The 15,501-nt window shown below is 38.8% G+C and overlaps 1 protein-coding gene across 2 annotated transcripts in view; it reads left to right on the top strand.

The window, feature by feature from the left end:
* The window catches only part of HS2ST1 (heparan sulfate 2-O-sulfotransferase 1), a 118,454-nt gene extending 109,709 nt beyond the window's left edge, over window positions 1-8,745 (top strand). For both annotated transcript variants that reach the window (XM_065071191.1, XM_065071190.1), the window contains exons 5-7: window positions 1,660-1,757; window positions 2,938-3,095; window positions 4,132-8,745. In XM_065071191.1, the coding sequence (XP_064927263.1) occupies window positions 1,660-1,757; window positions 2,938-3,095; window positions 4,132-4,358 (483 nt within the window). In that variant the 3' untranslated portion in view covers window positions 4,359-8,745. The remainder of the gene's footprint in view (window positions 1-1,659; window positions 1,758-2,937; window positions 3,096-4,131) is intronic.
* The last annotated feature ends 6,756 nt before the right edge of the window (window positions 8,746-15,501 follow it).

Raw genomic sequence — 15,501 nt, 5'->3', positions numbered from 1 at the left:
GCTCAACAATGGATTAACCCAATTTCAGTGTCTATACTGCTGATCTCTATTCTAAGCTGTGTTATAGTAGGTTCACTGAGGCCTCTTCAAATGAAGTGCAGGGGAGGTCAAAAATGCAGTCTTTCTAATGAACGGCAATTGCATCTTTATTAAGTGGAAGATATCTCAGTGTACTTTACAACCTCTCCCAGTCCGTACAATGGCATTTCTATGGAGTTCTTCATTTGTTTCCTTTCTGTGTGCAAAGTTGTAGATAGCTTGGCTCCAAGAACAGAGTCTGTAAAGACAAGTGTTTCTTATCATAAAATCTCTGGAGGGAGTAGTCAAGGTAAGTATGTAAGAGAAAGTGGAGAAGGAGGTCTGTCCTATTGCATCTTACTTAGGAAATTACTTGCTTGCTTTTGCATATTAACTATAAAATAACTTGCAGGTATAAGCAAAGAAATCCTGCTTTTGACAGATGCCGGTTTATATTTAGTAATTACATTCATAAGTTAGCAGCTGCATTCAAATAATTTAATTCTTAGGTAATGTGGGTGTTGTGAAGTACTCACGATAGATCAGTGCAGAACTTCTCCAGAGAACCATGCTAGAGAAAACACACCAATGTCTTGATTTCCTAGTTAAGCTGCATTTTTTATCTGTGATATGTGACAAGTATAAGCTATTCTAAACTCAAAGTGCAATGTGGACCAAGACACCACAGGGTAATCCCTGCTTTGGCCTAATATCACTACATTTTTCAGATTATTTCAAGAACTTGACCTCAAAATAGAAGCAAAGGATGTTGTCCTTGTTCTAACACTGAACAATTAAACAAATATATTTATTTTTGTTTTGAACAGAAGCATCAGAACATCATAGAAGTTGTATATGTGGTCACTTATTTGTTATTAAGTATTTTTTTTTAAATCTGTTCTAGATAGATGGCTTATATCTTGATTACAAATATCATAAATAATTTCTTTATGGTGATTGGGTAAAATATTTACAAATTCTTTCCAGTGCTAATGAAATTCTTACTGTAACTGTGTTACTGCAGTTGAAAGTGTGTTGCTCCAGCTGCCTACCCGGGTAGAGTGATGTTGTATGGGATATCCTGTTGTGCAGTGAACAACTTGCTTTCACTTCTGATTGCCAAAACCAAATTAGTGTCTGAGATGGCGGTTATTTGTCATAATATTTAAAACGTAATAGAATATTGTTTAATCTATGGCACAAAATGTGCAGTGTTCTTTGGTATAAAGATACAGCTGTTCCAGTATCACACAAATCCTGATGGCATTTGGGACTGTATCTTTAGGGACTTACTTTTTAAGGGAAAAATGACGATACCAACACTTATTGACTGGTTTTGCTTGTTGTGACAGATGGTCTTTATCAATGTTATAGCAAAGGTATATCAAATATATCAGGTACAATCCAATTTTTTGTTCATTCTAATAATAAATACTGTCCAAATACTATTTTAATCAAGACAAAAATAGGTCCTCCTAGTAACACTGTGAATGCAAGGCTTGTAAAAATTAGGGTTTTTTTCTTCATACTCATCATATCTTGTGTCGTACTGTGCCCACTGCATTTAGCAACTAGCCAGGCTGAAATGTTTGATACATATACTTGATTTTAAAGCTTAGCTCAATTTTGTCTTTGTTCCAGACCTTTGATGAATGTGTGGCAGCTGGAGGTTCAGACTGTGCTCCAGAGAAACTTTGGCTTCAAATTCCATTCTTCTGTGGCCACAGCTCTGAATGCTGGTAGGAATGTAAACGTAGCGTACGTTGTTAGTCAAGCGTATCAGCACTGAAATCTAAACTTAACAAATTTGTACATGTAGCACAGTTGGGGAAAGTGTGAGGGACTGGAGAGAGTGAAGCAGCAGGTACTTTAGTGATTATTTTCTTTTGAAGATGCATTCTGCTGAAGCGGTCTGGCAGTTCTTTAAACAAGCAATATGGTAGGATACTGTATCAGCCGTGCTATGAGGGAAAACAAATGCTTTCAATTTCAGAAATTATTTTTGGAGGTTTAGTCTTGACGTTTTTCTGTTTTGTCAGGATACAATATCCATCTTTCTGATTGGAGGTATTTTGTTTCATGCTCCTAGAGCTGCTGTGGAAAGTAAAATAATTGAGATCAGGATAAATGTATCTTCTTAAACCTTTACCAGACATCTAGTAATCAATGCTACTTAGTAGAAACTGAAACAAAAGCAAATAGTGTCCATCTGTCAAGGGCATGGACTTTAAAAAACTATTTAGCAAACTAAAAAATCAAGGGCAATTATTTGTAAAAGGCACTGTTCATCCAAACATAAGCAAAATAAATGGCTACTTGGTAGCTCCTCTTTCAGTGCCTGTTGGTCAGACCTATCTACACCTGAGCCAGGTGGAGAAGCAGAGAAAGAAAGAACTCTGAATCTATCTCTTCACCCTGTCTGGAGGTAGAAGGAGGAAGAAAAAAATGTCAGTTGACTTTCTATCTGTCATTCAGTAGGGAAGTCCTCACATTAACCACAATGACTTTCTAGTTCTAGTAGTTTGCAAAAGGGCATGTGTGTTCTTACCAGAACCATTTCTGGTATCTGTGTGAAAGTAGAGACTGAATTGACATGGAGAAAATGTAAACCCTCCAAAAAATGCGTTAACAGAGACAGTAACCACATACACACACTTTTATTTTCTTTTTATTTTTCTTCTTCTTTTTTTTTTTTTTTTTTGGTGGATGAGTTATTATTCAAACTAGAGGAGTCAAATTTTTATATAAGAAATGAATACAAGATAAAGTGGAAAGGGAAATGAAGTTACGAATAGTTATAACTTGAAATTTGACTTGCCCTTCCTATACCAATGTGCTGTTATGGAGTAATCTCTGACTAGGGACCAAGGATGCTCGGCTGACATCAGAACTTGCTGTAATTGCTCTCTGTCATTTTAGGAATGTGGGAAGCAGATGGGCTTTGGAACAAGCCAAATACAATCTGATTAATGAATACTTCCTAGTGGGAGTTACTGAAGAGCTTGAAGACTTCATCATGTTATTGGAGGCAGCTTTGCCCCGGTTCTTCAGGGGTGCCACAGAACTGTACCGTACAGGTATTTAAATGGCTGATTTCCATGGATTCCATGGATTTTTCACCCTCTTATCACTTTTTTTAAATGTGAATTCTTTAGACCTAAATGAATAGTTCTGAGTCTCTGCCGGGTTTGCCTCTAAGTTGCCCAATGTTTGTACAGAAAACTCTTTAAAAGACTCCCAGTACAAATTTTGGAGGGCAGCCCAAGTGTCTTCCTGCTGTACACAAACTGTAAATATTAGGGTGGGGGTAAAGGCAGTTGTGTAGGTATGCCACACTTAAAAAATTGTGGCAGGTGTTTATCAGAACATGTTTGAAAGGTCTTGCTGGGGCAGATTTCGGTTTCCTCAGAAGCCCTGCTGCTCAAGTGAAATGTGCTTGATGCAGCTTGGGTGGCTGCGCAAAAAGGCCCGAGGGATACAAAGGCCCAAATAAGTGTTTATCTCCCTGGAGTCCTAACGACATGTTTGTTATGTAGCCAGTACCTCGGTTTCTAGGAGCTGACCGTGCAACTTATGATGAAGAAAAAGTCCATCTAGCAGGGCTTCTGTGTGCAAATAGAGGGAGAAAAGGGTCCGATGTGTAGTATTAACAGGTTTCTTACAAAGCAACAGATAGCAGTTCTTAGGGAAAATGCTGTCGTCATTTTGGTTATCTTTTTCTCACGAAAGAAATCTCTTGCTCTGCAGTTTTTAAAGTTCTTAACATTTGATACCAGATTAACATCTAAATAATTAATTTTGAAAGACTAATCTTGCTCCAAGTACATTATGTGGAGTAATCTTGTTCCTGAAATGAATTGTTCATTCCCTGGGTTTGTTAGAGTAACGAGGAAGAATTGAAAGAACTGATGCAAAATTCATTAACATTTAGTGAGAGAGACTGCAATTTTCCAACCCACGTGTTACATTAATAAATTCTGGATTAAATTTTGTCACTTCTTGTGCAGTTTATCAACATGCTGAGAGTCTAAAACTCTGTAAATAAAGGACTGTAAGCATTTTTTCAATCACATGAACTTTAAAGTGAAGCTATTACTTTTATTTTGCATTTAGGAAAGAAGTCTCATCTTAGGAAAACAACTGAGAAAAAACTTCCAACAAAAGAAACTATTGCCAAGCTACAACAGTCTGAAATCTGGAAAATGGAGAATGAGTTCTATGAATTTGCACTGGAGCAATTTCAGTTTGTCAGAGCACACGCAGTTCGGGAAAAAGATGGAGAATTGTATATTCTGGCTCAAAACTTTTTCTATGAAAAGATTTACCCCAAGTCAAACTAAGAACACTATACTGTTAGATTTATGGATCTAAATCTTTGGTCACATCGTCATCTTATTCCTCAGCCATGGCAACTAGATTACTTGTAGACCTCCAAGACTTTTCTTTATAGATCTGAGAAAAGCGGGCTGTGGATCACCTCTGGGGCGTTGGATGCTGGCTAACTATGTTGGTAATCCAGAAGCAAAGGCTTCATTTCTTTTATCTAACTAATACGTTCAGTGGGAGTTAATATCCTTTACCTGAAGAAATCTACACTTTAATTCGGAGCAATTAATACGCAGCAGTTCTAGTTGAAAATATAAACAACAAAAAATGCTTCTGTTGATGCTCTTTTTAATTTTCAGAACAATTTCTTTTCCTTTATACTTCTGTGAAGAGGAAATCATTTTTCCCAGCTTTCAACATGGAACTTTTGGTTGTATACAATATGAGTAGTGTTAATAACTGGTTGACATCTGTGCTTTGTTTTTGTGAATCATGTCACATGATATTAATTGGGATGGTTAATCATGTTCTGCTGAGCAATGCTGCTGCTGCTGGAATTGCCCATATTTATATATGTGGTTTTATTAAAAAATAACAACTAATCATTAGTGTTAAAACATCATTTCCTTGTTAATATTGTAAAAAGTTAAAGAATCAGAGCAGTGGGGTTTTTGGTTTGTTTTTTATCCCCACCTCCACTGACTGAGGCTGGAAAAGCTACGAAGAAAGTTGGTATTGTCTGCAGTTCTAGTTGCTCCTTACACAGCAGTATAAAAACCGTAAATTCAGTATTCAGTTTCTCCATGGATTCTTTGTAATAATTGTAAACTGAGATATTGGTGAATCCATATTATGACTCCATTAGTGAGCTGTGGTATGGTTAGGGTTTTCCTACTACTTCAATACTTTTACCTGTAGAATATTTTTACTAAGGTGCTTTATAATGTGTTTTAAAGCATTGCATTTACAAAAGAAGTAAAATGCTGTAAATATCGCTTATTTTATGTATTTGGACCAAAAGGTTTAAGGTAACTAGTTTAAAGTGGGGGTTTTGCACCAGTTCTGTTATGTGTGAAGTGAAAAATATCACATTGGCTTCCAGGTTGAGTTAACTGTTGGACATTGCTGAAATGCACTTCAGTGACCTCTCTGACTCCAATACCAGAATGTTGTCCAGGGATTCTCTTTACAGAAATGTAGTCTTCATCCTTTTATTACGGTAAGAGGAAAAGAAGAAAAGTGTCATGTGTAGCCTGGTTGAGAAAGATGCAGTGAAATTGATTGACATAATTGTGTTTATGTAACTGCCTTTTGTGAGTGTTGTAAAGTTGTGAGTTGCCGTTATTAACAATGTGAAACACCTGGTAGATGAAGTAAATTGAAATTTGAGAACAGATGTTTGGGGCCACTGCATTTATAGCAAATGGCAGTGGAGAACTACAAGAATTTGTTTCCTCTTGAATTTTCTTAAAGATCTGAGTATTTACACATCTTACACCTGCCTTTCCTTACAGTACTTTTCGCAGGGTTTGTTGGGGGAAGGCACGGAGGAGACAAAGTGAGGAATGGTGGTAAAGGTTAAAATTCCTAAGGGATGATGCTGAAGGCTTAGTTTAAAATTACCAAGCGGAGTTTCTTTAACCAGCTTGTTCTTGTAATGAAAACAAAGGAAATGGGAAATGGTCTGTGAACTGGACGTCTGCAGCCAAAAGCAACAGCCCAATTACAAAGAGTATAACAAGAGGCTGTTGAGTACATCTTGCATTTTCTTTGTTTCCTTGCATTTTTCCCTTTGGATTTAAGAATAGGTTTCTCACTGTTCTTCCCTAATAACCAGGGAAGTTCCTTCTGATAGCTTACCATTTATATAGCATGAACCATGCATAAGATTTCCTATTCTAGTTCTTGTCTATTGATGTCATGAATAATGCCAACGTGTTTGAGAATAGGATGTGTTAGGTCACACATGAAGACGTGTTTCCTGGCTAAAGAAGTGAACTGAGGAGTCATACACAAGAAGTAGCTAATGGAAATCTAAAAATGTCCATAACAAAGCAGTAACTTTTTTGAAATAAAATTAATATTTATAATCCCGGGAAAGATTATGCACTCAGTGATAGTTTTATGTAAGATATTATTTTGAGTATGTTGTTTTCCTTCAGAGTATTTTGGGTCAGTTTCCTTGAGTCTCCTTCAGAATTTCCAGAAGAGCACCTCTGAGAGAGCAGAAGAGTTTACCAAGTGAAAACATACAATATTCATCTAAGTAATGACATAGGTATGTAGACAAATGCTTCTGTATTGACAAGGAATAGATAGGCAAAACTTCTACTGATTCAGTAGTCTACAGAAACCTCTTCTATTCTGTGAGCAATTTTAAAAGTTGTGTTTCTTTTTGTTGGTTTTTTTTTTTTCCTTCCAGGATTTAGAATTTCTTAACTATGAGTCTTCAGTAACAAAAATAATAGAACAATGCAATTTTTTTTACTTTTATAAGAGCAATATAGTTTTCATAGTTCATATAAGAAAACATATTTTATTTAATCAGATGTCACGTCCTGTTCTTTCCTATGAACTGACAGGACTGAGACAAGCAAGAATTTTAGGAATATTTTTTAAAAATTCTAGCTCCAATTGAAAATGTCGTTGTCTGTAGAACACAGAGGGAATCAAGACCGTGTACTTTTGTATCTATTGCAACCATTGAGTCAACTGTGAACTTTTTAGAATCCTTTAAATTCAGAACTACCAAACTTGGATTTCCTAAAAGAAAGGAAGAGGAGCTTTAGAGATCTTTAATAACCTGCTCGTTTCATCTTCTATTCAAAAATTGAAACAATTCAAATTGTTGGTATTAAAAATATTTTACAGTATGCGAACAGAGTGTATCTTGTGTATTTTCCCTTAATGGCTTAAGGTGAAAAGCAGCAGGACACGGATTTTTGCTGTTGCAGGGTGTATAATCAGTAAACTTCCTATGCAGCTTCCTAAACGAGGATCTTTGAACTGAAGTCACTGTAGTCTCTGCACAGGAGTGAGATTGGCTTTTTGCAGGGCTAAGTTCATTTGAAAGGTGCTGAATGTTCATATATGTGTAGCTGAGAGTAGGTTTTGTTACATTGTTCTGTATTTTTTTGTATGAAATTAATACCCAGATTTTGTGCCCTGTTGAAACTCTTGATGTCAGCTTAATGGCTGTAGGTCCAGCTGCACTGGCGACTGCACAGCCGTAAGCATAGCATGCGGAGCACTTGCAACAGGTACACAGGGCAGTGTTGACAGGTGAGCAATGGTGGGTTTAGCTCCTTCCCGTCATCATTCTGCAGCCATGCAACAAGAATTTCACTCTTATTTTGTTAATGCATCTATAAGCAGACACGAGGCCAGGGTGCAGGATGTCCTGAGTGCGCATTCCCGCTTGCTCTGGGTTGGTTTTCAGGCAGTTTTGCTGTTATTGGTACGCTGATCGTGGCTTCATTTTCACAGAGGCCTGAAAATGTATAGTGGGAGGAAAAGCAGCAGCCCATCCTGGCCGTTTGCAATGCCTTTTCTGGGTTCTTAGTTCTTCTGGATGCTTAGCTGGTTTTACTTTCCAGGAATAAATGTTTGCTTATTTATGGTCTCAGAACAGTTCTATTCTATATCAGGGAAAATTAAGTTATTTCCTGTGATAATTTTGTTAACATTTTCCATTGGGTTTACCTGCTGTTGCTCAACAAAAAGGTATATGGGTGATGCTGTCTGAACTGTGCTGCTTAAGCAGTCAGTGGAAAAGCCTGTTTCAAGTGCGCTGCCCATTTAGCTCTTCAAAATTGGAATATGCTTTACGACTACTAAAGATTAAACTTAAGGAAACTGTAAGGCTGCTTAGTTGGATGGATGCTTCCTTTAGCGTAAGCCTATGCAACTACGTGAACTTTACAGCAGTATTTATGGAAAGAGTCCTCTTCCGGAGACTTTTCTGGAGCATAATTATAAACGTTCGTTTACTTGTACTGTCTGATATTTACATCAGCAACTTTCTGTAGCTTCTGTAAAAGAGACAGGTTTGTGAACAGTTCTAAAGCAGTACTGAATGTAACTTTGAAAAACATGGATTGTGCTTCATGACTTTCTTTCTGAACACACACACACACTCACACACACTCACACACACAGCTGAATAGTGCCTTTTTTCCTCACAGTCCATGTTGAAGATGCTCGCTCCCACTCACCCTCTGCAAATTGATTCGTTTGTGCAATACTATTCCGACTTGAAACCATCTTGTCACAGCTGTTTGAGAAATAATCTCCATTTTTCCTTACGTTGCTGCCAGCTTTCTGTTGTTGAAGTGTTTCAGTTGATTACCTAATGCAAATGCTATAAAATAAAATACCCAGTGGGAAGGGGAAAGAAAAGAAGTCTGGTGTCCTGTGTTAATATTTGCATGTCACGTTCACACTAAATGTCTTTTTTCTTGAAGATGTTGTTACGCAGTATTGCAAACTTATTTTGCAGCTATTGTGATTTTAGAGGAGAAAGGCGAGCTGGAGCGTAGCTTGGCTGTAATAATTCCATATAGCTATAACCAAATATATTTATAGGCCTTGCATTGGGCTTTCTGGCCAGAAATTTGCAGAGGGTATACACTGTGCTGGAAGTGTCAATGAAAAGTTCTTATTTTTAAACCTGAGATTTGTAAGAATAGAAAACCGGCATTAAAACAACACATCGATACATACGTGCCTCCCTGCCTGAGGGAACTGGATCGATGACTGTGGTACTGGAAGACAGATATGGCAGTGATGAGTATGGTCAAAGAACTGGAGCAGAATAGAAACGTCACTTGCATTTGTAAGCAAGCACTCCAGACAAGAGAATATAGTAAGCACGGGCGCCTACTCTGAGGATTTCCATGGCGTGCAGTCAGTGCTTTCCTGCAGCACTCCCGGCCGCGTGCTGCGCAGCTGAGCTGCGTCTGGCCCAGCACAGGTTCCTGATGCGGCAGCTCCTGCGTGTTCAGCTGTCAGCCTGGCTGATTAAGAAACATCATGCAGTTACTCAGCAACTTCCAGGGGATTTTAGCTTTTAAATCCCCCTTTCGTTGCAAGTAGACTTGTCCTTAATTCCGTCGGTGGAAGCGATACGTGTAATTGTGCTCAGGAAACAAAGTCTGTCTGCTTATACCAACCAGGGGGAAGTGGAGGAGAAAACTGTCTGTGTAGAGGTACAGGAATTCCTAATGTCACTGCACCTCTTTCTGAAATAATGTAGTAAACAAAATGACAGCCAAAAATGTTACAATTGCAAAAAAAATGCTTTATTTCAGATGACAGTAGCTTCTCCTGTGAAAGACAGAATGACTGTAAGGTGTTAGATACTGGTTGAACCTTTTTTTTTAACTGATGCTGCCATTTGCACAGGTAGTTAATCTCATCAGCTGGGATTCATGGGAGGGGAGTGAAAGAAGGGAAAGGGGTTTTTTGTTCAAAGCTGGATTTTTTTTTTCAGGTCCTGTATTTTCATTTTATTTATTGTTTGAATCTTGCATTTGATTTCAATATAATTTCCGTGCTTCTTAACAAAATACAAGTAGTTGCTAGTGAATGTCAAAGCAATATCCAGATGTTTTCTTCAAGCACAAGTCTCCTGCTATGACCTCCCCCTGGCTTCATTACCGCATAACGCAGATGTGGTAACTTTCAATAAGAGCTAATTTAAAGGACTAATAATGCTCTTTATTAAAAAAAAACCTCTGCAAAGAACACCTGTGGCCTAAAAATGAAGGCTTTGAGACCTTTCACCTTGTCATAATAACCAACTGCATCCCCATAAAAATGGAAAATACTGTGATAAACGTTCTCTGCCCATTTTCTGCATGTTTACAAGGCTGGTCCTGAATCCACTCTCAGACACACAGACATTACCTTCTCATAATAAACATGACTCTAAAAATAATGGCACAAAGAACAACTACCCATCTTCTTACTGAAAAGATATTATATATGTATACACACCTTGGAAAAAAATGATTAAAATGTGTTCATGGAAATTGTGGTTATAGTTCAAGTGTACAGCTTTGCATTCCTCTGATGCTTTAAGAAATGGTTCACTGCCATACATGCGTGCCTTGTTTCACCTGCTATTGATATGAACTCATCTGTGGCTTTCAACTAAAAAAAGCATTGTGTTTCAAACATAAATTCAGTATTAATAAGGAAAAACACTGTTCTGTTTTGAGAGAGAAACATACTAATTTGGTATTCTAATTTAAACGATTTAACTCAACCACAACTCTGGGTTTGATGCGGCAGTTACTGGAAAATACTATGAACTGTCTCTTTACCAAAAAAAGAAAAAAATTAGTCTAGAGAATAATGGTATTCTGGCTCTAAGGACATTATTGTCTTGACAAATATTGATTGCCGTTTTTAGTGCAGAATAGAATTTGGCATCCTTAATCTCCTTTATTTAGAATTTAATAACTTCTAAAATGTTGCATGACTTGGAGAATTGGCAAGGGGAAAAGGAATCCTTGAGTGCCAGGGATCTGCGTGGTCCCAGGCTGGCTTTGCGGGGGCTGCCGCGGTGCAGCGTGTGACCGTGAGGGAATACCAGGGCAACCGTTGCGTGAAGCATTTGATGTGGTAATAAAGGGTATATCTGCATCTGTGAAGACGGTATGTAAAGAACACAGAGGACAGAGCAGGCAGAAATATAAACCGCTATATGAGATTGCAGTAATTCCTTAAATTAACAGCTACGATGGCCATCTTTGGCCTAATTATCTGCTTTGGATCTTCAGCGCCTTTCCTTGGCTGGATTAATGAATTCAGCGTTGCAGCCATCAAGGCTGCTGCTATTATGAGCAAGGCCTGTACACCCACAAATGAAATCTCCCCTATTTATAACCCCTGACCAAATACCTCCTTCCAGCACATGGCTCCAGCACTACTTATAGCTAAGCTATAGATCTGGAAAAGCAGATTGCATTGACTGGGAGGCTTGTCTGCTCTGCATTTGAGATCTTTGAAGCAGCAAGTTAAAAGAAGTTAAAATAGTCAGCAACTGCATGATAGAAGTCAAATCCATGAAGCTGGGGAAAAAGCATCTTGTGTTCAGTTTACGTGGAGCTAAAATTGTGCACTTTTTTTGGTGTTCATTCAGAATGAGTTCACTGGCTCAGGCAGATTCTAACCAGACATCTGTTAGTACTAAAGGTCACTGAGGAGGGATGGTTGGAAACCTGAGGTTTACTTATAGCAAAAATTGCCATAAACATTGTTTTTTCCACAAATCTTTTCAACCAAGATTTGGGGGGTTTTTTTCTTAAGACAAATGTTTGGGGTTTTTTTTTTTTCCCCTTAAAAATAAAGCAAACCAGGCAAACATCGGTCTGCCCCCACCCCAGCAAACGTTCTTTGTCAGTGCCCTTGTTTTTTCTTTCCCAAGTGGATGGAAAAATGTGAGAGTGTATGACATCTGTGTCCAGCCTCTCCCTGCTCTCAGCTGGCTCTGTGAGATAGCGTAATAGGTTTCACTCCTGCACAAGCCTTGCAAAGCACACGTCTTATCTTGCAGGTGTTGTTGTAGGACATGAGATCACGCTGCACTACGGAGTTTATCAAATGTGGTGTTTACTCAGGATCACCTTTGAGAGTCTGCTGGCAGTAGAGGTGCCTGTCCTGTTTGTTGGAGGTAGTGCTGGCGTATCGGGCTGAATTAGCTTGTGCACGCCAGTGACTGCAGATACGACAGTTTGGATACATGTACCGGGTTATCTTATAGTCACTTAATCCAGCAAGGATATTTAACTTGTAAGGGGTGGCGGTGTTATGGTTTTGGTTTTTGGGGTTTTTTTTTAAATCTTTGTGCTGGAGAAGTGCATGACAAGATAAGAATCGGGCTACAATCAGCAGGTTTTATTAACAAAAGCTTTGCAGCCAGCTCATGTGTAACTTTGGTTCCATAGACCCTCCTCCTCTACTCACCTGTCCAGGAATGTCCTGTTACATATATATGTGTGTCTACACACCACAGTCGTAGTTCTCATCACTTGATCATACTGAGGTAAATGGAGAGTGAATTACAAAGCCAAACAGATTCACAGACAGCTTTGGAAGCCAAGTTTGAAAAGCTTGTTGGTAGTCAGAGGGAGCAAAGCACGCCCAGGCAGACGCTCAAATGCACTTTGAAAACCTCTCTGTGTATCTGAAGTGGCCTCTCAGCACCTGTTGAGCAGCCCGGTTTGGGTTTTACTCAGCTCTGGTACTCAGGAAACGAACTTAAGAGCTTTCTGCAATGAAAGATCCTGATGTTAAAACTTACAGCTCCTTTAACACCAATGTTTTCCAAGACAATCGTGTACCTTGTGACTGAGGGAGGAGGGAGAAACGTTCATGTCATGGTTTATCATAGACATTGAGATGGCTATTCAAATGTATTTTATGTTCTGCTTATGCACGTTGATTTTAAACTCATTCTTCTTTTTTCTTGTGTTTTGTCATATGCATGGAAAACAGTTTGTTCAATATCTAAAAGAATGTGCTTCTCTCTGTATGCCGCGTTGGAAGACTCTCCTCCATGCCAATCTCATTTTGTTTATCCAAATTCAAATAATGATTGATAACTAGAAATCTTAGTATCTAAAGTCCAAAGATAGTGCAGAAAACTAGGAAATGGGGACCTGGCTATCACAGCCATACAGGGTGTTCTAAGATTTCTTGGAGTCTGTGATATTTCATGGCTAAAAGCAATGCAAAACGAGTGTTGTGAAAACATTATTTGTCAGGTTTTCAATTATGGAGCCTGTGTTTAGGTATGTATGTCATATGTAGTTATCTAATAAATTGTTCATGGGCTGTTCTTTTCCAGGTTGAGCAAGTATCAATAACTTTCTAGGAAAGACGAATATCTGGTTTTGGTGCCAAAGTATTACCATCAGTCAGTGGTTTGACATCTGAGTTTGTAATTGTTGACTTTATTCTTTTAAAACCACCCAGAAAGTCATTTTCTGTGGCTCCTTGTTATGAAAATACATTTCTAACAATTTTTTAAAAAATCATTTCCTCTTCATATTCTGTTCTGTAATCACATCTGCAAGAAAAATGTGAGTTAAGAACATCAATCATTTGTGAGTCTTGTGCCTAAGTCTTTGAAGACAAGGTGCTGCTTCTGCTGACTGCAGACTTTTTGCCCAGGGTGGTTTCCTCTTTCCATACAAATGAGAAGACCCCACCATACTGCTCTTCTGCTGAAATCAGATCGGGGGGACAGGGAGGAGAACACTCAAATAGCCATTTTTCATTTGATGTCACAGTCATAAAAAACAGGACAGGAACAACGTCTTAAAAGACTTTTGAGAAACAATGTTTAAGCAACATAAATGTAAAAACAATCAAATTTTAAAAAGCCAAATTCTCCACCTGCCCAATGCTGGGGCAAAAACCCACCCCCATCATTTCAAAACCAATAGGATTCCACTCTCAGAACTTCCCGTCAGATAAAGAGCCTTTCCTAAGGTTCTGCAGATGGGTTTCTGGGCTTCAACAGCTGATACATCAGCTTTCTATAAATGCATCAAATAACGAGATTTATTAGGAATAGTTGTTCATGTCTCAAATTTCTGTGAAGAATATGAAGGCGATGGGCAAAATTGGCTGCTGGGCAAAAACTTGCCTATTGAAAGGCAGAAGGAAGGTTAGTTGTGGAATATTGGTGTCCAGCTTTAGGAATGATGATTTTCCAGTGTGTCAAAGGACATGGAGCATAACTGAGAAGTTTAAGTAATTTCCTCCAGTTACTCTTCAGAGACCGAGGTTTCACCCTGCTTGTGTGAAGAAGTTGACTCACGTGGGTGGCGGAGGTGAATTCCTGCCTCTTGCACTTCTCGTCTTTCTACTCATCTCTGGGCATCTGTTGTCATCATCTCTCCAGCAGTCTCTCCATCAGGTAAGAGCTTGCTTTTCCTACTTGGGAGCAGTACAGACACTTGTTCTTTGTACATAACTTGGTGTAAGAGCTCTGTTAATATTATTGCACATAAATATTTTTATTGGCACCTAAACCGATAGTGCTGCAGATCAAAAGCAAGCCTGTGTTGGTAAGCAGTGCTGGTGTGTGGTTGCCATAATATCTGATTATTACCAGATAGTATTGAATAGAGTCCGCTTATCCTTTGCAATGTTTTTGTTAGAAAATCTGGTACTGTTACTGTGTGTCAGAGGCGCTGAAACATGGGTGGCATTTATCTGCCCTGAGCAGCTGCATCAAATAATGAGATTTATTAGGAATAGTTGTTCATGTCTCAAATTCCTGTGAAGAATATGAAGGTGATGGGCAAAATTGTCTGCTGGGCCGTCAGGTACAGCACACAGGAGCGGTTTTGAGGAACGGGGCTGTGACCTAGTGGGAAATAACAGCAAGACTGGGCTTTTGGTTGCACTCCTAAGCTAGGAGTGTGGTGCCTGCAAATATAGCAGGGATGTTGGTATAGGTAAACTGCCTACAGCTATGCAAGAACTTTGTGGAGGAGCCAGGAATTCCGCTGAGACCTCCCGAGCCCTGCAAGGGATCCTCCTGTGTCTCTTTGCTAATCTTCTTCCCATATTTCCACCTTGGCATGACTAGTGTTCCCAATTAAGGTATACTAACCTCTAGCATTTAATATAATAATAATTTATGTCTTAATACAGAATTTAATTTTTGAACTTGCCTGTCGTGTTTCAGGCACCAGGAAGGGTCAAAGAACAGATGTAGATGTCTGAGAAGCTCTGGATTTGCAGCCCTCCATTTGGTCACAAGTTACAAATCCCTCAAACTTGCAGTTGTTGGCTGAAGCCATATCAGGGTACAAGATGTTGTTCTTTGAGTCTCCAAACCAAATCCTAGCCCCTGAAGTGGGAAATAAAGCAACAAACAACAACTTTCTGAAAGTTGGATCTAACTCCTTTGACTCATTTGGAAAAGGCTCAGAACAGGAACAGCTGCCTGCGCTGGCAGCTTTAAGGGATTACAGTGCAGCAATTGTGTCTGCTTTTCTCCCCGTAGGTCTGTTTCTTGCTTCTGAGGTTTTGTGAGATTGGAAAGAAATGCCGTGATTACCCTCTTCATTTGACCACTACATTAAGTGCTTTAAAAACCAAGCAGAAAAAAAAACCAGAGAAACACTTTTAGGT

This window comes from Columba livia, chromosome 8 (assembly GCF_036013475.1).
Source record: "Columba livia isolate bColLiv1 breed racing homer chromosome 8, bColLiv1.pat.W.v2, whole genome shotgun sequence".
Classification (NCBI taxonomy): Eukaryota; Metazoa; Chordata; class Aves; order Columbiformes; family Columbidae; genus Columba; species Columba livia.
Note: the sequence above shows the minus strand (reverse complement) of the source record. Positions and strands in the feature narration are given on the sequence as shown.